This window comes from Rhinolophus hipposideros (genome assembly GCF_964194185.1).
Source record: "Rhinolophus hipposideros genome assembly, chromosome: 5".
Lineage (NCBI taxonomy): Eukaryota > Metazoa > Chordata > Mammalia > Chiroptera > Rhinolophidae > Rhinolophus > Rhinolophus hipposideros.
In genome coordinates, this window is record NC_138051.1 from 56,125,346 (window position 1) to 56,146,925 (window position 21,580).

The window sequence follows — 21,580 nt, forward strand, 5'->3', positions numbered from 1 at the left end:
AAATGTGAACCAGCTCGACAGTTCACCTGGGTATAGAGACAGAGGAGGAGTGGAGGTGCCAGTTCATGCCCAGGTTAACTGCAAGTCCAAATTACGCACCCTTTCTAATGAGCAAGGAAAAAGCAGCATTGGCAAGAGCTGCACACTAGACTGCAGATGAGACCCAAAGGGGGCTAGCCTATACATTCTGTATGTCCAGCAGATCCTTTTGGCCAACATACTCTGACAGACCCAGGTTCTCCAGAGTAGACGCTTCATGTAAGACACCTGGCTACATCTAGTGCCATTACACAAACCTTGAGAAATGCTAGAATGCCACATCACACCAGTGAGAAATGGCAACCCCGCTGTCTTTAATTTCAGTATATACACGTAAGCAGAGAAGCTAAAGAATCTCAGTTTAGCCACAAATAAAGGGAATGCCTGAAACAATGAAGAGCCAACGCATACCTGATTTCGTAGAGGCTGTTGTTGTGACGGCCGATCCCTGTGTGTGTGGCTTTCTCGAGTTATTGCAGATGCACCAGAGTCTACGTGAACCGACCCTACTGGAGTAGGCTGGAAAAATATAACAAAAAGTCACATGGGGAAAATAGGTCCAACTGACTACCTCTGCAAAGAACAGCAGCATTCTCATTCTAATTCTAATAGAATAGTAGTCATTATTATTTTCAGCCACCAAAGGCAGTTTCAAGTCTTCTTGTCTTCTCAGTTTGCTTATCTGCAAAAAGCAGGCAGCTTGGTCCTCAAGAGTTCATCGGAGAGTAGCTTCCCTTTGAAAACAAAAACAAAACACCCACCAGTGATGTTCGTTAGCATGCTCTCAGGCCCTGTGGACGCTTGGCCAGAAGAGCAAAGTCAGAAGTCTCCTGTGGTGCTGGGTTCCACTCCTACAAAAATCAAGCACCTTAACTGCTTAGGTAGCACCAGCTTCTGGATCATTCCAATGAAACTTCTTAAAAACTGGCTTAAATTTGGGTATCTTAGGACATACTGGTCATAATCTTAAAAATGTCAAGGGAGTTACTCCTAGTTCTTGACTCTAGTAAGAGCAATCGATGGCGTCACCCTGAAAATGCTGGTAAATGTAAAGTCTACAGTCAGAGAAACGGTTTTCCATCGATCGAAGCAGAAAGCCTGACAAGCAAAGGGGCGAGGTAGTGCTGGCGTGAGGTGAGCACTACAAAGAAGATACTCACAATAGGCCTCCCGACCCAGTCGTAGGCGTAGTCAAAAGTGTAGCCTTTCCTTTCAAAGAGGTCAGTGAAGAGGGTCCGTAAATACTCATAGTCAGGTTTTTCAAAGAAGTCCAATCGTCTGACATACCGCAGGTAGGTTGCCATCTCCTCTGTGAGGGAAGAGGTGAGAAGCCATGCTCATTAGCTGAATGCTTCCCATGGGGAGAAGCTCTGGGCCACGCAAGGAATAGTATAGACTATGTGACACGGGAGTTTTCTTTGTGGACCTAATGGAAGTGACAACACCTATCTTAGTCTAAACAACAATAAAGAAAATGGAAGTTTTCTGGATCTTTATCTAGAGATACCAAGTCAGTCTTCACCTGCTATAAAGCTTTAGTCACAATGGCTAGAGTGTCTTTTTAGCATCCTACCTGGAAAGTTTTCACACAGTGCTTCAATGGGAGTGTTCCTTTTGGTGTCACCAATTTTTTGATATCTCTCTTTTAATGTATCAGCCTGTAGAGAGTAAAGAGACGTTAGTTGGAAATGGGTGCTAAGTATGGGAGGTCCAGTGTGTTTGGGGACACAATGGTTGTTTCACTCAAACTGGCAGGACTTTAGTTAGACAGTCTCAATTGTTTTTCTAGCACTAACAAATTAGAAATATAATAGAGATGATGTATTTAGATATGTACAAAACATCTGCTCTGCTCCGGAAAGTTTTACTCGCAAAAATATATTTAGTAGTCTCAGATAAACATCATCAAACGTTAATATGACGAGTGATTAGGAGGAAAACAAAACTCATGTAGCAATGTTTTCAAAATTGCAGAAGCTTAGTAATCTCCTGTGGCCACTGGGGTTCAAAAGTGATTCAGCTTTCCCCTTCTTAGATCAGCTCTATGATACGGTTGAAAATACTGCTAATCTAAGTGGGGACAGAGAAGATAGTATGCTCCACCAGCATACTTATCGTGAAATTGAATTTTTAAAAATGAACAAAAAGTAGGAAGAAAACGCCTTTCCCCAATGTGGTTCCAGAAGGTGAAATGTTATCTATGATACAGACAGGTTTGAGGTGTGTCAGTGGCTCAAAGCAGCCAAGTTTGGTTTGCTCAGGATGGTAGACAAAGGGCTTCTGGAACTTGGACCCTGTGAACTCAAGGGATCACTGTGAGGCAGAGCTGGTTTGCTGTACCAGCTTTACGCAATAATGTTCTAAAGTCAGCTGGAGAAATTTTACGTCTTCAACTATGACAAAAATGATTCGTGGACTGTGAAAACGTTTCAAGCAATTAATGATACATGCACGAATGCACTGTCTGGTTGTATGACGAGCAAACATGATAGGAAACTATTTGACAACTGTCAGTATCAATGAGGAGATATGTATGACCAGAAGACAACTGAGGAGATGTTAAGAGAGGAATTTAAGGGGAAAAAAATAGAATCTTTCCAAAGGGAAGGGGTAGAAGCCTTACTTTTCAGGCCAATGTCCTAGAGAGCACAGCAAAATCGATCATTTTGCCCTTCTGGAGGGACAGGGGGTGTAGGAGTACCCAAAGATACCGAATAAGTTTCTTTCCGTACTAACATGTTGAAATAAATTCCAACCCAAAAATATGTCTCACACTGAACTATTTAATGGGACTTAGAATGGGTTAGAAACTTATTATTTCCTAATCTATAGCCAGAGGCAGAGAGTAATTATAACAGTTATAATTAATGGTTAATGTTAACCCAAATGTACTGCAGTGACACCTACCTAAAGAAGGCTATTTTAAACTGCATGTCTCACAAGGAATGGTTATTGTCCGCATAGGCATTTTTCCAATAAAATCCTTGAACAGCAGTGTTAAACCTGGATTTTAATTTTAGTTCAGGTGGGCACTTAGCCTATGCAGGATGAACAAATATTTTCTGCCTCCCTTCAGGGGCACACCAGCCCTGCTGGGCTTGCTGCTAAAATGTGCAGCAGCTGCTGACATCAATTTGTTCCAGAAATTCCCCAACACACTGGGAACACTCATCCTGCTACATAATGGTAATGGAGGAGGAATACAGACAGGAAAAGTAATACTGGCAAGGCTAGGAGGGAACGAGGGAAGAGATATGGAAAATCCCAAAACGCGGAAGACGGATTCAGAAGGGGAAGAAGACAAATGTGAGCAAAACAGAGCTTCCAAAGCCCAGGGGAGCATTTACAATATAGACTAATGTAAGTGGTCACTGCTTCTCATCCCTGCAGCCAATCTTCCTCATTGTGCTGCTCGCAGACATCAAGTCAGCAACCCCTTCACTGACAACTGAGTATGGAAACAAAGCCCTCCACTGAGCACTTTCAAGGATACCTTGAGTCCTTGCCAGGGCAGGCTGCCTCGAAGGAAATACATGAACATATGGCCTAGGGCTTCCAAATCATCCCGCCGGCTTTGCTCTAAAAGGGAAGATAGATCACACATTACATTTGCAGTTATTAAAGCAGAAAGGGGCTCAAAACCAAGCAGTCCCTTTAGAAACCCTTCTGCTGTGGAAAGGTTTACTAATTCTTTGTATGTCCAAACCAGGGATAGTATTTTAGGTCAAAACCAAAAAACACTGTATACCACCTTTGCTTAGATCTGTCACTGACTAGTAAATACAAAGTGAAAAGAGCAAATCCTAAACTAAAACCAAGTCCAAATCACTAAACGGTGAGTAACCACCCCTCACTCAATGCGGTCACCTTCCCGTAAGTAAGAGTAATTTAAATGAAATGATTATTTTCAGTATATGAGCTACAATCACCCTTGGTAACCATCAGGGAAAGTGGGCAGCAGATCAAGCAGCTGAAGCTGTTCAAACAGTCCATTCTGGTAAGGCCTGTGAAGACAAGCTGCAGAATGCCTAGCACATATGCATTAGTGCTTTTTATTTGTCATAAAAGATTAATAAAAAACTATTTTCAAAACTTGATTTGATATAAGCAAACATCAACGCACAATCTCTCAGCTCCATTGTCTGTATACCAGATTCCAAGGCCACCTTAAGAAAAAATTTTAATTTATTACTTAGGTGCCCTTTATGGGCACATAAAACAGGATCCCTGGGGGCAGCCGATGGCGAGCTCTTAACAACAGGATTGCCGGTTCAATTCCCACATGGGCCAGTGAGTTGTGCCCTTCACAGCTAGACTGAAGACGAGCTGTAGCTGAGCTGCTGGTGGGGCGGCGGCCGGATGGTTCAGTTGCTTAGAGTGTGATCTCTTAACAAGGTTGCCGGTTCAATTCCGACATAGGATGGTGGGCTGTGCCCTCTGCAACTAAGACTGAAAACGGTAACTGGACTTGGAGCTGAGCTGCGCCCTCCACAACTAGACTGAAGGACAATGACTTGACTTGGAGTTGATGGGTCCTGGAAGAATACACTGTCCCCTAACATTCCTCAATAGAAATGAAAATAAAAATAAAAATAAAACAGGATCCCTTAATTCTGGGAGCTTATCATATAAAACAAGTTGCTGGGTTTTTCTTTCTTTCAACTGGAAAGATTAAAATGGTAATGAACTGCAGAGTAACACCCTATATCTCCTTTGGTTGTCAGACTGAATATAATTAGTACATGCCTCCATTTCTGATTTGCCAATTATTGTTCATTTCAGGCATTTTATGTTTATTTTTCCAAATCAAGCTTAGGGCTTTATTGAAAGAAATTACAGAAGACTAAGGGGCTACCTTAAACTTGGCTGTGCTTTCATTGTGTAGAAAGTAAAGTCAAAGAGAATCAAGGAGGCAGGGAAAGCTACTTAGCCAACTCAAAATACAAAAGCACAACGTGGTTTAACTGTGGCCACCAATTTTAGGCAATTTACATGAAAAAGAGTGAAAAGTACTCTACTGCGTAGATGAACAAAAAGGAAACTTTCTAAATTGCCACCTAAGTAGATTTTTGAAAAAGTGCTCACCAATGGGAAGAGGAAGCACCCTGACAAAATATGTAAATAACAGAAAATTAGTTGATGCACATCAGTTGATATAATCTTAAAAAGAATAAAATAGAATAGGAAGAACAGAAGCTTTTGTCTACATAGCTTGTCTGAAGGATGAAATAAATGTTATACATAACTGAAAACACAGTCATTAGACAAAAACAGTTTGTTAACAGAGCTTCAAGTTACACAAAAAAAGAAAGAACAAGCAAGGTGAACTGAGGCCTCCAACAAAGCAGGGCAGACAGAGAAACCACCCTGCAGGTTCTCACACTGCATCACACCTACTCATCACCTCTCCATTTTTATATTCACTTCCTGTAAGGAGGCCCCTCGGTAATAAAAAATTCACTGGACAAATGGTTGCAATTTAGTAAGTTGAGGACTAGAGGGCGACATTTCCCACATTTTCAATATTGATCAGCTCTGCAGGAAAAAAGGTCAACTTCTCTCTTCAGAGCAAAGCCAATTAAAACGAAATTTAGAAAGAAAAAAAAATGTGTGTGTGTGTGTGCGTAAATACATTTAAGTCCACACTAATAATTAATAAAGTAACTTTCAAATACTGAGAACCATAAAAAATAGCTGTGGAATATGGGATAACAGTGGTTCTAGAGTCTGGTCATCTAGATCTTGGTCCATCCTTTCCATTAATTTAATCTATATGAAATTAAGCATGGCTAAGTCATCTACTTTGGGCCTAAGTTTCCTCATCTGAAAATAAAGTGGTTGATTTAGATAGTCTGAAAAGTTGTTTTCCAGCGAGCTCTAAACTAACCCATGATAAAGTAATCCATTTAAGGCCTTTTAAGAAAAAAACAGAGGGCGACAACCAGAGCCATGGTTTATTTCGTATTTCTTTGAACATTCCACATTCATCAAAGTCAGTATTTCCACACACCCTTGTTTATTCATCATGCAAGACATTTTCACTTTCAAAGAAGGTAGGTTTCAACACCAATGAGACCAGTAGGACACAAAATTCTTCTACACCATATAGGTTTGCTTTCAACCAATTAGAAAGACATGCATGGTTTACATACATCACATCCTTGATTTTGGGTCAAATATATTTTGTTGTATTAATAGTAAAGGGGCCAAGTAACCCAGTGTTCTCACCTTAACTTCAACCATGAAAGAACACTTAATGGGTTGTCTTAATCAGTGGGGGAAGGTGGCTAATTGGATGTGGTAATGTCGGGCTTAGGAGACATCTTCCCTTGTTCTCTTCCTTCGCAAAATTAATAGGCAATTCTTTCCAAGTCATTTGAAGATACACTTCCCTTTTTCTTCGTTACAACATAAAGGATGCTACATATTTAAAAACCAATAGGATTCGAGTTCCTACGTAAACTTCCCTGGTTTGAGACTCTGGCCAGAGTTTAAAGGACATCTGACAACCATCTATATGTATTCTCTCTAATACTGACAAAATATTTTGACAGGTTGGATCTGACCTGAAAAACTCTGGAACTAGGAAGTCCAAGTTTGGATATAAACTCAAAGTTCCAGCAGAAATGGCTACCCACACTAAGAGATGAAGGAACTCAGTCTGACAACAGTAGATGCTTTAAACATTTTGTTGAATAAATGATAATTATTATTATAGAGTCTTTACTATAGAGCCAGGCACTATACTAAACATTTTAGATGCATTATGTCACAGAACCCTCTGATATAAGGTATCGTGCCCATTTCATAGATGAGATAACTGACGCTGAGGGAGGAAGGTTATTGGATCAAAATCACATAGCTTTAAGCGAAAGACCTAAGATTTGTATCCCATTTTCTTAATGATTACATTGTACCTCATACAAACACAACGCAAGTACCCACCCCTGTCTGTCCTTGTTTTTCCTGACAAGAACAATAAAATTAGAACACAAATTGCTGAGCCCAGGAATCAGAAACCTGGAAGAACAATTTCTAGAGTCTGTCAGTTAAACCAAGCAATTATGGCTTTATTCTTTACAACACAGTGTGTCTCCTTGCAAAAGAGAAGTAAAAAGGGAATATGGAGCACTATGCGAGACCCGTGTTATGTTACCCCTTCAATCCTCAGACAACCTTGTGGAATATTACTCTCATTTTACAGATAAAAGTGACAATGATAATAAGCAGAGGAGCTTCTAATCTAATTTTAAAGTATTACATTTAGTTAAGTGAGGATTTCCATATTGTTATTGACAACATTCTGACTGCATTCATGATTTCAACTCAAGCTGTACCACACTACTTTGTAATGTCGTTTTTACTCTTCACTAATACTAAATCATCATCTGAATACCTGTGCAGTTTACTCCATGAAGCAACTTTGCAGCTGTTTATTTTAGTCTTTAAAATACTTACTAGTGTACAAGTTGATTAATATTCAAACACCTGATGTAATTAACTATGTCTAGGATTATGGAACCTGGTCATATTCTGCTTACAGAATGTAGATGATATCTTTCAAAAATATTTTTTCAATCACCTTGGAAATTTTTCTCCAAATAGAATCTCCCATGAAAGACCAACATATAAACAGATAAAAAGGGAAGTTTTACTGGAGATGCTGGTGAGGGGCTGAGGACCCTGCCTACTTTGCCTTCCACTGTTCTTAAGGCTTCCCTCTCCTGGACTAGTTCCTCTAACAAGTAAGGCCTTCTGCCTGGATCGGAGCTTCTGCAGTATTTATACACACAGTCAATCCTGAATAAAATGCAAGACTCATGGAAAAGCAAATATATTTTCACTGAATAAGACATAGGCTCTTCCTTGAAGAACTATCATGGAACTGTGCACAGTGAACAGCAGCCTAGCCCGTGTTTTAGTGAAATGCTCCCTCTCCAAAACAGGTATTAGCCTGACGTCCTATATAAGGTTATTTGTGTCAAACTAAATAAAATGCTAGGACTTTAAAACACTAATTCAAGTACCCACACTGCTAAGAAATAAAGAATTTGGAAGCATAGTATAGTCGACCTTTGAACAACACGGGGGTTTGGGGTGGCGACCCGCATATAACTTCTGACTCTGCCAAACATAACTAATAGCCTACAGCCAATTAACATGTATTTTGTATGTTATATGTATATTCTTATATATATATCTATTCTCACAATAAACTAGAGAAAAGAAAATGTTTAGAAAATCATAAAGAAAAAATACATTGATAGTATTCATTGAAAAAATCTGTAAATGGATCTGTGCAGTTCAAACCTGTGTCATTCAAGGGTCAACTGTATAAAGAATTAAAATCCTTCAATTGTTAACAGAATACTCAGGAAAGTCACTAACTTACCATCATAAGTTCTCAAGTATAAAAATCACTTACCTGTGAAGCAGTAGGAATCACAAGTTGTAATGCATAATGGGGACAAAAGTGTTATTAGAACAAAAGGTTGTTTTAACGACCTGCCCCTTCCAAGGAGCAGAAAATAAACACACCTTTGCCAAGATGCGTGTTGATAGACATGTATCTTGCAGTTCCAGTTAAACTTTTGTGCTCCCTATAAGGTATATGTTTTTTGGTTTCAGGGTCAATGTATTCCTTGGCCAGTCCAAAGTCTATAATGTGTATAACATGTTCTTTCTTATTGCCTTGCCGGCCAATCAGGAAGTTCTCTGGCTTGACATCTCGGTAAATGAGATTCTTTGAATGCACGTACTCCATTCGAGAAAGCTGAAAGAAAAACACAATGATGGAAATACTCCGATGAAGTCTACTGAAAAAATACATCAAAACATTTTCTTTTATCAGCCCACGGTTTTAATTACTGAAATGAAAATAAAAAACTCATTTCTTCTTCACTACCCAGTCACTTTATTCTTGTAAACAAGAAAACACATTCTGATATGAACATATACATAACAAATATCACAATAAAAGAGTGGGATAGTACAGTTCAGCTCAGATGATAATATACACTTTTGCCTCATGTTACAATTTGCAAATGATGAATAGTATTAGGTGTTCTTATTCTACTGCAGAGAGTAAGCATTTGGGAGGCAAGAAGTATTCCCAGACAGGGTATCGGATATGCTGGCTGCCTTTGAAGACAGGTGCCACTGCCACATTCACCTCCTGCCCACACCTGCCTATCCTCAGTTGAATGGACTCCCCAGTCCGACTCTCTTTGTTGCAGAAATGAGGGAAGTGAGGCCCAGAAAAGTCAACACTGGACTGATATCAAAGAGTTAATTATCAGCAGAGCTAGGAGTGCAGTTTATATGTGAAGGGAAAAACAGTCCAAAATAATAATCAAAATTATTTCAAAGTTCATTTTTCATTTCTATCTACAAAGCTTTTCTACTTATTCAGTCTAGAAAGGGAAGCTCAGACATTTGAATTTTAGACTAAGAAGTCAAGGTCAATTTTTCAGCATTTCCAAGTTTTTGCTGTAAAGTGGGTTCGACCTACATCATCACATCAGACCAATAAAAATGCATTTGCATTCTTTCCGAGAGGCTGACAAGCTTCTCAAAGCAACTGTCTTAACTGCTCCTTAAACTGGTAATGATATGCAATTTGGCAGGTGCTGAGAGAGCTGCCTCTTCAGCTGTGTCAGTTTGAGAACTGGAGGCCAGAGAATTAAGGAGGGTTCTTGGTCACACAATTTTGGAATCTGATTGTCAGGGCAGTGGGTTACTTTTCCAATCTTTTCTTGGATGCAACAGTAAAGGGAGAGGGAGGACGTGACAAAACCTAACAGGCATGTGTTTAAAACCTATAAATAAAACATCTAAGAAATTACTTGCATTTGTACAACTTCCCCTAGACATCTTCTGTTTCCCTAATCTAAATGATATACTTCCACTTCAGCTAAGGGCAGAGTATTGCTCCAAGGTGCAAACTCTTAAAACAGAGCAAAGGGCAGAGGCAGTGGACTTATCTGGATTAGCCCTTGTTGCTCTGGTCAGCTTCCTAGAACACTATCAAGCCTATGAGTGTGCATTCACTCGGTGTCACTACAGCTGGTAAACCACCAAAAGGGACACGAGGATGTGGCTGCAGGACCCGCCTGTCCTCCTGCAGAATAGCAATGCCAACTTACCAACTGGATGGCTATCATTAACACAGTCTTCAGAGTAAAGGTCCGGTCACAGAGGTCAAACAAGTCCTCCAAGCTAGGCCCGAGGAGTTCCAGCACCATGGCATTGTACTTCCCACATGGTCCAAAGTAATACACCTGTGGGAGACCTTCACCTGAAAGCAGAGGGGAAATGGGGTGCGAATAGGGGGCACAAAAACCAAAACATGAGATAGTCGCAGCAGCATTGAGTAGATATAAAGAAAGTACAGTTTGTGAGATTTCCATTTTCTTTCCTAGTCCCTCCTGGAGAACTTAAACTGAGCACGACAGCTTCAAAGGGAACTAATGATGAGTGGGAAAGGCTAGGTCCTTTCACAGTAGGTTCAAATAAGCAGTTGTTTCATACCAGAGTGTCAAAGACATTTCCACTGCTATGTAAGACAGAGAATGGTCCCTGATTCATCACTGGGTCAGAGTGTAAACTACACTCCCCCAAGGATGCCCAAGAGCGCATGATTATTAACGGTTCAAAACATAGCTCTTGCTGAGCTCAAAAGGCCAGGCTAACAGACCCTGTTGCATTTGCTGGCTTTATTTGCACTTCCTATGCTTACTGCCAAAGCCACACATGGAGCTGTTGGCAACTGCTGCCCCAAGGACAACTCAGTCTGCAGGGGTGAGGTCACAGAGGGTGGAGCCTGGCCTCTTCTCACAGCGAGTCTTGGTAGTTTCCTGTTTTCTATTAGCTGGTGCAAAGTCAACAGATAGGGTTTGGTTACTGATAAGTAATTATGAAAGAAATAGGGGGAAAAATACAAGTCGGGGTCTTCCCCAGATTGGAAATTCATAGCTATAAGAAGCCAAAATCTAGACTTTCTCACCGAAGTGGCAACTTGTGAATGAATTTCCTCCTTAAAATGTACTGTAAATATGAGGCACTCAGTAAATGTGATGAATGAGGCCTCAGAACATTGAAAAAAATCTGGTGTCATAGAGCAGAAACACTTCTATCTTACACAATAATGTATACCATGGTTTACAGTTGTATATGCTGCAGATTACTGCTTACAAGTTTTTTAGAAAACGAAATTCTCTGCATCTTTGTATCTCTTTTTATTTGTACAGCTAGGATACAGGCAGAGGTCATTATATCTGCTATGATCTGAATGTTTGCACCCCCCACCCCCAAAGTTGAAACCGAAGGCCTAATGTGTTTTAAGACTTGGGGCCTTTGGGAGGCGTTAGGTCATGAGGCAGAGCCCTCATTAAAGAGATTAGTGCCCCCCCCACCCCCCCCCAGTTTCCACCATGTGAGGACACAGTAGGAAGTCAGTCGTCTACAACCCAGAAGAGAGCCTTCATCAGAACCTGACAGTGCTGGCGCCCAGATCTTGGACTTCCAGCCTCTGGAACTGTGAGAAATAAATTTCTGTGCTTATAAGTCATCCAGTTTGTGGTATTTTGTTGTAACAGCCTGAAAGGAGGAAGACAATGTGCACTACCTAATAACCTAAGGTGCCAATCATTCTCTTCAGGATAGGTCTTGTATATCTGGAGTTGGTATGATTCATTGCTATGATACGTGTTTAACTATTTCATGTGCTGCATCAGGCTATCTTGTTCCATCTAAAGACTAAACAACTTGAGTGTTTTAATAAGTTCATTCCTAGCTCATATTATCTAATAGTATACTCTGCTCCTGCTAGGTCCATAAATATCCATTGAACTGTCCTTGTGGTTATTTTGATTCTCCCTATCTCCAAAAGGAAACAGAATTTAATTTCAAATGTCTTCCCCCCACTGTTGTTTTGAAGAAGCTCATTTTTCAGTGTATTTAAAATATATAAAACCTAACAGCTGTTCCCAGCGAGTCCAGCTGAGGAATCCGAAGTAGAACTCTATCGTGGAGAATCATTGTTTTTATTAAGCAGACACATGGTAATTGTAGTTTGGGGCGTTTTACATTTATATCCTGTATAACAGGATATATCCTGTATAAATTATATCCTGTATAAATTGATGTCACTAAAATTTGATTTTTCTAGTATAAGTATTATATTCTTCAAAACAGGTTGAGGCAAATCTGTTGTTTGCCTGCCTAATATCCACTCTTCCTTGTTTCTTAATAATAGAACTTCTAGTTATAGTGAATAGCAACCTGCCCAGTTATAACTTTCCAGCCTCCCTTGATAATAGGAATAACAAGTGAGATGGAAGGAGAAATCACTGGATGGGATGGTTCTAAAAGAGCTCTTTCAAGGGAGATGACTCAAGTTGGAGCTATGCCCCTTTGATGATGGCTGAAGCTCCAGAAGCCATATATACATGTTGGTAACTGCAAGTTAAAAGGTTAAAAATAATTGCAAAAACTGCAATAACTTTTGCACCAACCTAACAGAACCATCAGACACCTGCAGGATGTAAGACAGTGCCAAGAATGGATGAAACAACAACAGAAGAACCCGAGTACCTGATGGCTATGAAGTAACCATACCAATGTTCGACTTCCCTTCCCTCTGGACTTTTTTAATCCAAAAGAAAAATCAATCTTTGCCTTGACTTAACTACTGTTATTTGGATTTTTTTTTACAGCTAAATTTAATACTAATTAATAAGCAATTTATTCCTTTAGTCGGTTGAATTGCAAATCTGGGTACAATATCCTCCTCTGAAGTAAAGCTAAAAGCCAGTCCTGCTTAGAAATATAATATTAGTATCACTTCCTAGACTTGCTGCCAATACTTAAGGACCTGTTTAAATGAGACAAATGAACATCCTGTTCTTGACAGTCTTTAGTACCAAATCTAGGTATCTCGTTAGAAATTTCCATGTTTACAAAGAAGTCACAAAAGCATTCTGGGTGATGTCTATAATTTCTAACTGTGAGTCATATTACTCGTAACCCCTGCCTTTAACTTCAGAGATGTGAAAAGTTCCTGCTGGCTGCATTACTGCTCCTTTTATTAAATACCCTGAGACCTCAGAATACCCTGGCAGGATTTGGGATGCTCAAGACAACTTCTCAATTACTGCGTGGCTTTAAAGCTTTTCTCAAAAATGGACTAGGTCCAAGATGCTAGTATGAAAAGAGCTCAAGTCAGAGTCTTGGATCTAGTATTTGGTTGGTTCTGCTACCAATTCTGTAAAGAAGAGGACTTTAGAACAGTTCTCTTTTAAATCCAAAATTCTGACCACAGCTGAGATCTCCTTCTAGCCACTTTCTGAGTTCCTCTTTGGAAAGCCATAGAACCAGTATGAAAGAAACTCGCCTCCATGTCACATAGAATGTGTGTGGTACACGTACAAATATAAGCAGGGAGCAGTACTCAACTAGAAGTGTGTCAGTTGGAAACATCTTTAAAACTTGAAAAAAACAGATGCAGTGACTTCCCTTCAAACTTACTAAACCAAAATTTCTGGTAGTGGATGTAAGCACAGATCCACAGGTGATTCTGAAGTGCAACCTCAGCTGGAAAACTCTGTGTCTAGAGGGTAAAAATAAAAGGCATTTCTTTGTTTTATGACTAAAAATATATGAGGACTCAGAAAACACTGACAGAGCAGTCGCTTTCAGAAGTTCCGTCACATCAGAAATATTAGACTCAATACCTTTTGAAGGGAATCATTTTAAGGCTATTTAAAAGACTTGTTTAGAGCTTCTTAGCTATTACAGAAAATGTGCTGCTGAGTATAAAAGTCTCTTTGGGAGATGTAGCCGTAATTTGTTAGAACTACTTGTACAGAAAGATGCCCACGCAAGTTCCATTCTGTGCCTAGTTTCTTGCATGACTGCCCATTAACTGGCCAGTGCTGGTGGTGAAAGACACAGAGAGGCGCACTGAGAAAGTCTTGTCTTTTTGGTCACAGATGACCGCAAATAATTTTTTATCACCTGGGCTTCATTTACATGAGAAACTCTGTGTTTTACATTTTATTCTTCTTTTGCAGAGCCATTTCTAATTTCATTTCTTCAGAAAATTACAATTAATCAACATTCTGCTGTGAAATCCTTTAGTAAGACTGGGTATGAGGGCAAAGCAGTAAACACAACACAAGCTACACATATGGTAAACAAGGTACTTCCTGCATGTAAATATGAGGTACTGGAAATGATGTGGGAGAGGTAGGAAAGGTGGACATGCACTGAATTCTCTGATCCGTGGTATTTCAGAAACTAAGGTAGTTTTCTAATCTCTCATCTGCGATGGAAATAAAGCATTAGTAAGGTCTCCCTCCTAATTTGGTCAGCTGCATCAAAGCCTAGAAATTAAAGAATTGAATCCCGAATTTTCCTCTTCTAAAGGATTTCCAATAGATTTCATTTAGCTACAGGTTATATCTATTATAAACCAAAACTGCAAGTTTATATATACACTGCACATGTTACTTTGTATATTTTCGTAGGGTAGTATGAAACAGCTTTTCCATCCACCAATAACATGTTCCTATAAATCCTGCTGGACATGTGATTCACACACATATCAAGTTGCATAGAACAGGAAGTGAAGTGCACATCACTACAGCTAAGTTTCAGTCCGGCATAAATTTAACTTGGGTTAAACACACAAAATCAAGAATAATGGCTTCTTTATCATCCAAGCTCTTACCTAAAAAGATTCCATTATGCATTACGAATAGTAACTACTCTAAGTAGAGATATTTTTAAATGCACATCAGGCTGAGAACTGAAATAGAACCACCTTGAAGCTTTTGGTAATTTGATCACATTATTGCCTAATAATTAGCCTTTCATCTTTTTGAAAAACTAAATTACCTAGCTGTGAAGCAATTTCAAAGTCCCATACCTATATTAATATCTAGATATAAAAAATAACATCTATATGAAAATACTCTATGAAAAAATAAGCATATCTTAGTGATCACTGTCTTCTTCAGTCAGGGCCGGAGAAAACCTTTAAGGGCATAATGACCTTGACAATTCACTTCTTTTATTTGTTTATACAGTTTTTTAATTAGTAAAGAGAATACAATAATTTTTCTCCAGAATTAAACTGTCCTTGGTCCCATCAATGGTAGTGGCTTCCAACTACTGAATGTTCTTTATTGTTTGAGAGGATCAGGGAATTACTTACATATGGGGAATTATCATCAGTAATATTAAATAAAGCCACTTAACAAAAAAGAAAGAATAGGCAGATAAACAGGTCGATATTTCATAGGAAGAACTGAAAGCGGAAAATGAAAGCAGTGCTTTTAAAACTCAGGAAATAACTACAAAACAATGCACTATTACAAAGACAAGACAATACATGTGTTTCTCTTTTAAGAACAGAATCCCTTTCAATTTTCTGACTCTGAAAAATGCCTCTTTACAATATGAACCAGTTCAACATATGAATATACTCAACATGCTGGTTTAATAACAAAAACAGCTAGATCCAGAATTAAAGCATCAGGATTACGTTGTCTGTCCTATAATGAAAAATGTTTTACAATCATCTTATTCACAGGCCTCTTGGGAATTGGAGTATCTCTAGACATATATGCTGCTAACATAAGCTCACATCTGTGTGGTGGGGGAAGAGGAGGCGAGGAAAGTCAAGTGCAGTGAGACACAGAAACTGAGCTTTTCCAGTTTCTCTATCACACACATAATTACCAAGTGCCTCAAAGCAGGTTCAAAGTTTTATTTATCCAAAGGAGTCAAGAAAGAAAGCTCAAGATAGGACAGATTCCTTCTGTAGTAGATAGCATGTAAGATAAACACTATTTAAAAAGTATTTTGTGTAATGGGGGTGGGAGGGTGGGCTAGGGATGGGGGATTCTTTCTCTTTCCAAAAAGACAAACTCAGCTCAGAACCGGTAAATTTAAGGAATAAAAACACCGTCTCTGAAAGCTTTCCACTTTCCTCAGTAGGGTAGTTCCTGTGATTAAGTTACGGAGACAGAATTTCGAAAGCTAAGAGATGCCCAATTCTTCTTAACAAACATCTGAACAATAAAAAGTCAAGGAAGTTCTAGCAAGCATTTAGAAGAAATGAGAAGAAAAAAAAGAGGTCACTCCCAGTACAGTGAGCCCCTTTCTGACAATCCTGCTCACTCCTGTTACACTTTCCCCGTCCATGTGTCTGTCTTGCCTATCACCACCAGAAGGCAGTCTGAAGGCTGCAACTACAACGCATTAAGTAAGTTTGTGTGTCCCTGACTAGCTAGCACTGGTCCAAGCATATGGTAGATAAGGGTAGAATAAGCACAAATTAAACAAATAAACAAACACAGCTCAGTGAAACGCCACTTGAGTTTTCTTTTTGGAATGTATAATGCTTGCCTCAAAATGCTCACACACGTAATACAGAGCAAAACAAATTAATCAGACTTTAAATGAGCAGGGAATGCTAACACAGTTGATATTTCTGAGTAGTTCTTGTTTGAATTCCATGGGAATGACTGAAAAAAAGTTCTGTTGGGCAAGTCCCAGTAAGAAGATTCCAAGTAATTCAGAGTTGTAGTTCTACACTAACTTTATCCTGTGTGTTTTCCTCCATGATGGTAGTTATGGTATCTGCAGTTTCATCTTGCTGTTCCCATATGTAGATGAACTATGTAGAATTACTCATTTAAGTTAATAGCAGTGAAAGTTACACACAAATAAATGTAAATGTCTTCCCCGCTCTCAAAAAACCACCTGCCCATCCAAATAGGTTATATGACTAATAAAATTAGTCATCTAATGTGCAAAGGAGTCTAATGACACCTTTCTTTTTCTTCACCCACTCCATTTATATGTAAACAAACTCTTTTATTTTGGTCCTAGCGAACTTGGAATTATGTGGTCTTTATATTACATAAGTAGCCCTCTTCTTTCTTACTTAAAATTAGTCATCCCATGAAGAAAAAGGGAAATTATAGTAGTAAGTCCATTTTACACAGGAGACAGAGACCCTGAGAGATGGTGCCTGACCTTACTTAGGTAACAGAGTTGCCCAAGTAAGAGAACCAGCTCTCTCAACTGCAGACTCGCTGCCCTCTTCTTTACACTGAGCTGATTCTCTGCTTTTACACTGATTCTCTCTTCTTTACACTGATTCTCTGCTTCTGGTTGCCAAAGTTATTCCCTACCCCACCTCTTCCAAACCACATGCCTTTTAAGTTAACGTTTACTTTTTCCAGCAATTCTCTGTCACTCTTCCGAGATATAAACCTCCCATCCCTACTACACAGGCAGCTCAACCTGTTCTAGCCACGCCGTGGTTCCCATCCGTGTTGTATCAGCTCCATGTTCACTGTCTTCCCAGATTTCCTATCATGTGTCCATCTCTCTATAGCTCTTGAGCTCTGTAAATTCCAGTCACTGGCCTGGAACAGACGCCACCTGGTGTATTACCTATTTAAATTATAAAAGTGATATATACTCATTTCCAACAAACATAACAGCAAACTAAAAGCAGTACAGAAATATATGAAGAAAAAGTATCCATATCCATAACAGATCATACAACACATATGCATAACTAAGAATATTTTTCTGCAGCTTCATTTTTAATTTAATACTATGCAGTTGACGTTTATTCTTGTCAACACATGGATATGCTACACTGTATCCCTTTCTATGATGAATCATATTTGTTTAAGTTTTCCTGTACCAATGGGCATTTAGGTTGTATCCATATATTTGTTATTAGAAATAGATATTATAGTGAACAGCTATTGTTTTTGCCTGATTTGCATCCTTCTTCCTTTTTTTTTTTAAACAGGACTTTATTGGGGGAACAGTGTGTACTTCCAGCACTTTTTTTTTCTTCCAAGTCAAGTTGTCCTTTCAATCTTAGTTGTGGAGGGTGCCATTCAGCTTCAAGTTGTTGTCCTTTCAGTCTTAGTTGTGGAGGGCGCAGCTCAGCTCCAGGTTTAGTTGCCATTGCTAGTTGCAGGGGCCACAGCCCACCATCCCTTGTGGGAGTCAAACCGGCAACCTTGTGGTTAAGAAGATGCGCTCCAACCAACTGAGCCATCCAGGAGCTCAGTGGCAGCTCAGCTCAAGATGCAGTGTTCAATTTTAGTTGCAGTGGGCACTGCCCACCATCCCTTGCGGGACTCGAGGAGTTGAACCGGCAACCTTGTGGTTGAGAGCCCACTGGCCCATGTGGGAATCCAACCGGCAGCCTTCGGAATTAGGAGCACGGAGCTCTAACAGCTTGAGTCACCAGGCCGGCCCCCTTCTTCCTTCTTTTGATAAAAACACCTTCCTCTTCCAGTGGAAAAGTACCATTTCCTCGGTGTTATTTGATGTGGGTTACGTGATTCAACTCATTTCCCACTGCCACCCCAAGGATACGACTCAAGCCAGGTTAATCAGAGTATTCTATCCCCCTGCCCTGGGTAATTGGGTCAGAGATGGGTGCTTGGCTAATGTCAGTACAATGACAGTCAACTCCAGGACTTCTGTGGAACTGGAGGGGAGGAGTACTCCCCCTCCCCTCACCCCCGCCCTGCCTGCTAAAATGGAAGGGGTTAACCTGGAGCTGCCCAGCACCACCACACGAGAAGAGGCAGACTACCTGCCTGGGAATGAAACTAACAGAGAAAGCAGAGTTGAGAGCAACAGAGAGACAGACAAATACAGCACGTAACCTGAGGACCACGGACAGTGTTGGCCCTAGATCTGCCCGTCCAGACGTGAGAATATTGCTGGACTTCCCAGTCTCAGGAAAGAAGAGATTCTTGCCCCACCCACTCTGGAGTGAGCTTGAACTCTAGCACTTGAAAATGAAAGTGTTTAGACAATTATGTGTACAATACTACAAAAAAATCCTTGTGTCTACGTTTCAGGGCAAGAATGTAAATGTGTTTTGAGGGTAAATTCCCTGAAGAGGAAATGCTGAGTCAAGGGGTATGTGTATTTAACATTTTAGTACACATTGACAAATTGCCAGAGTTCTAAATCCTCTTTGGTCCCTGGCCTGTTTCAAGTCCTGGGCCGATTTTCAACATTTAGTACTGCCGTCCTATTACTTAAGTATCCAAGCCCATGGGGTATTTAAAAATGCTTTCAGAACCTGGCTTGACCCATTATTCCCAAAGCCCCAGCCACAGTGTGTTTGGAGGAAATTTAGCTTTTTATCCAAACTGTCACTGATATTTCAAAGTTAGAAGAATCCTTCCCACCCCATTATTTGTTCAATGCTACAATGAGAAAATTTCACTCACAGAATACCCCTATCACAAAAGTCTATTGGCCATACACTGTTCTATAGTTTATGGAGTGTTTTTATAGAGGTGTTTATATAGGTTCTCCCATTTAATCCTAACAAGTACATACAGGTATTACTACTCCCATTTTAGAGGTAAGGTAATGGATCTGAATCTGAAGTGACTGCTCAGGTCATACAGTGAGGGGTACAGCCAAGACCTAAAACCCCAACTTCTGCCTCCAAGTCTCCGGCTCTTTGGCTACATCCCATGCACCGATCTGTGCCCTAAATTCCAGAACAGCTACAGTGACAGCAAGTACTACTGGGTCACATTACTTTGATAGGAGATGAACTGATTTTTGTAAAGATTCAGCAGAACACGGTCTGTCTATGAATCTAATAGACAATCACAAAATATTGATAATGTTTATAGATGATGAACTCAACTAAATAGAGTAATATTTCCCTTACAAAAGCACAGGTAAGATTACATCAGGAGTGCATTAGTGGTATTTTTCTAATACAACTACCAAGGAATCCATTGTCGAATGAAGTCTAATAAATTAAACACATCATGAGGAATTCAGAAGGCAGCTTGGCATATGCTTAGATTAATACAGAAAGTATGAAAAGCGGATGAGCATACGTTTTCACTAACTTTGGGTCCATTTAACAAATTGTTCCCAGAAGTCTCCTGATTGATAAACAAAACAAAGCCCACTAAGGCACACTGTCTATTTAACTTTGGGTCCATTTAACAAATTGTTCCCAGAAGTCTCCTGATTGATAAACAAAACAAAGCCCACTAAGGCACACTGTCTATTCATAGCACAGAAACAGTGTCCCCTATTATTGAACTCCCTTAATATTGTAATACCCCTCCTTAAGCATAAAGATAGCCCTGGGAGAGTAAAGCACCAAGGGTCACCCTCATTTTCTGAATGGGAAAGGAGAGGTTAAGTGGCTTGCCACAGAACAGCAACTGGCCAGTGGAACAGATGCTACAGCCTGCCTTTTCTTTTCTCTCATTTGAGCTTTCACCCCAATCTCTCTCCAGTCAGAACAGATGTGACCTGACAAAACATTCAAGATGACTTTATTACTCTCATCACTGAGGAGGCAAGACTTCAAGGAAGCAAAGTGAACTAACTCATTTATCTTGCTGATTTTTCAGTTAGTCTGAGGAATAAGTGCTGCTATGTCCCTGTTTCCCAGTTTCAAATTCAACGAAGCTCAAAGTGTCTGGCAGTCAGTTTGTCCATTCATCAAACATCACAAGTGAGAATACAGTGCTATGGGAACAGTAACGAGGGGCACCTAACCTTGACTGACAGGGCTGGAGAAGGCCTCGCAGAGCAGGGGTCATAGGCTGGGCAGGAGCTGATTAGGCTGGAGTGGGGAGAGTGAATCTTGCAGGCTGAGGAAGCAGCAAGCATATACTCTGTAGGTAGCTAAAAGCCCAGAGGCAAAAGCAGGGTAACAAGTCTAAAATTAGAAAAACTAAGAAGGTTTTGTTCTCACCTGTAGTTTCTTCTCATTCTGAACCCCTGGCTGGTTAAGCAAATGTCTCTAAAAATTATGGCAGAGGTCATTAATAAACTTGAAAAGGCAAAATTGCCTGAGTAAATATAAAGAAGATCAAAAGAATAAAGAGGAAAAGTGAGGATTAATCTGAGTACGATACACCCAGAATAGCTGCAGTGCATCGTCAATAACAGTCTCACAGGAAATAGTTTCTTCTCAGCACACACCAGGAACACACCGCGGCGTTACAGCAGCACTAGCTAACAAATACAACACAAGCCACGAATGAGAACCATGAATTTAAGCTTAAATTTTCTAGAAGTCACATTTTAAAAGTAAAAAGCAACAGGTAAAATAAGCTTAATATTTTATTTAACTCATATCCAAAATATCATCACCCCAAAATGTAATTCATTTAAAAATTATTGAGATATTTTACATCCTTTTGGGAAGGTACTACATCTTTGAAATTCAGTGTGTATTTTATACTCACAGCACAATTGGATCAGCCACCTTTCAGGTGCTCGAGAGGTGCACGCGGCTAGTGGCTCAGCTCCGTAAGGAGTTATGAAAGGAATAAATGAGGCTGCATTGTGTACAAAAGTGGAGCAGGAAAGAGGTTCTATACTTGGCAATCGGCACGACCGCAACCAAGAAGCCCCTCCGGCCCACAACTCTCCTTCCTCTAAACTCTCCAGAACTGCCGATTCTGTTCATCTGGAGCCAATCACAGGTTGTCGCCTC

At 39.9% G+C, this 21,580-nt stretch overlaps 1 protein-coding gene across 4 annotated transcripts in view; it reads right to left on the reverse strand.

The window, feature by feature from the left end:
- The window catches only part of CSNK1G1 (casein kinase 1 gamma 1), a 157,819-nt gene that overhangs the window by 26,137 nt on the left and 110,102 nt on the right, over positions 1-21,580 (reverse strand). For all 4 annotated transcript variants that reach the window (XM_081049504.1, XM_081049503.1, XM_081049501.1 and 1 more), the window contains exons 5-10: positions 10,185-10,336; positions 8,578-8,812; positions 3,533-3,618; positions 1,613-1,697; positions 1,200-1,348; positions 451-558 (exon numbers count right to left, since the gene is read on the reverse strand). In XM_081049504.1, the coding sequence (XP_080905630.1) occupies positions 451-558; positions 1,200-1,348; positions 1,613-1,697; positions 3,533-3,618; positions 8,578-8,812; positions 10,185-10,336 (815 nt within the window). The remainder of the gene's footprint in view (positions 1-450; positions 559-1,199; positions 1,349-1,612; positions 1,698-3,532; positions 3,619-8,577; positions 8,813-10,184; positions 10,337-21,580) is intronic.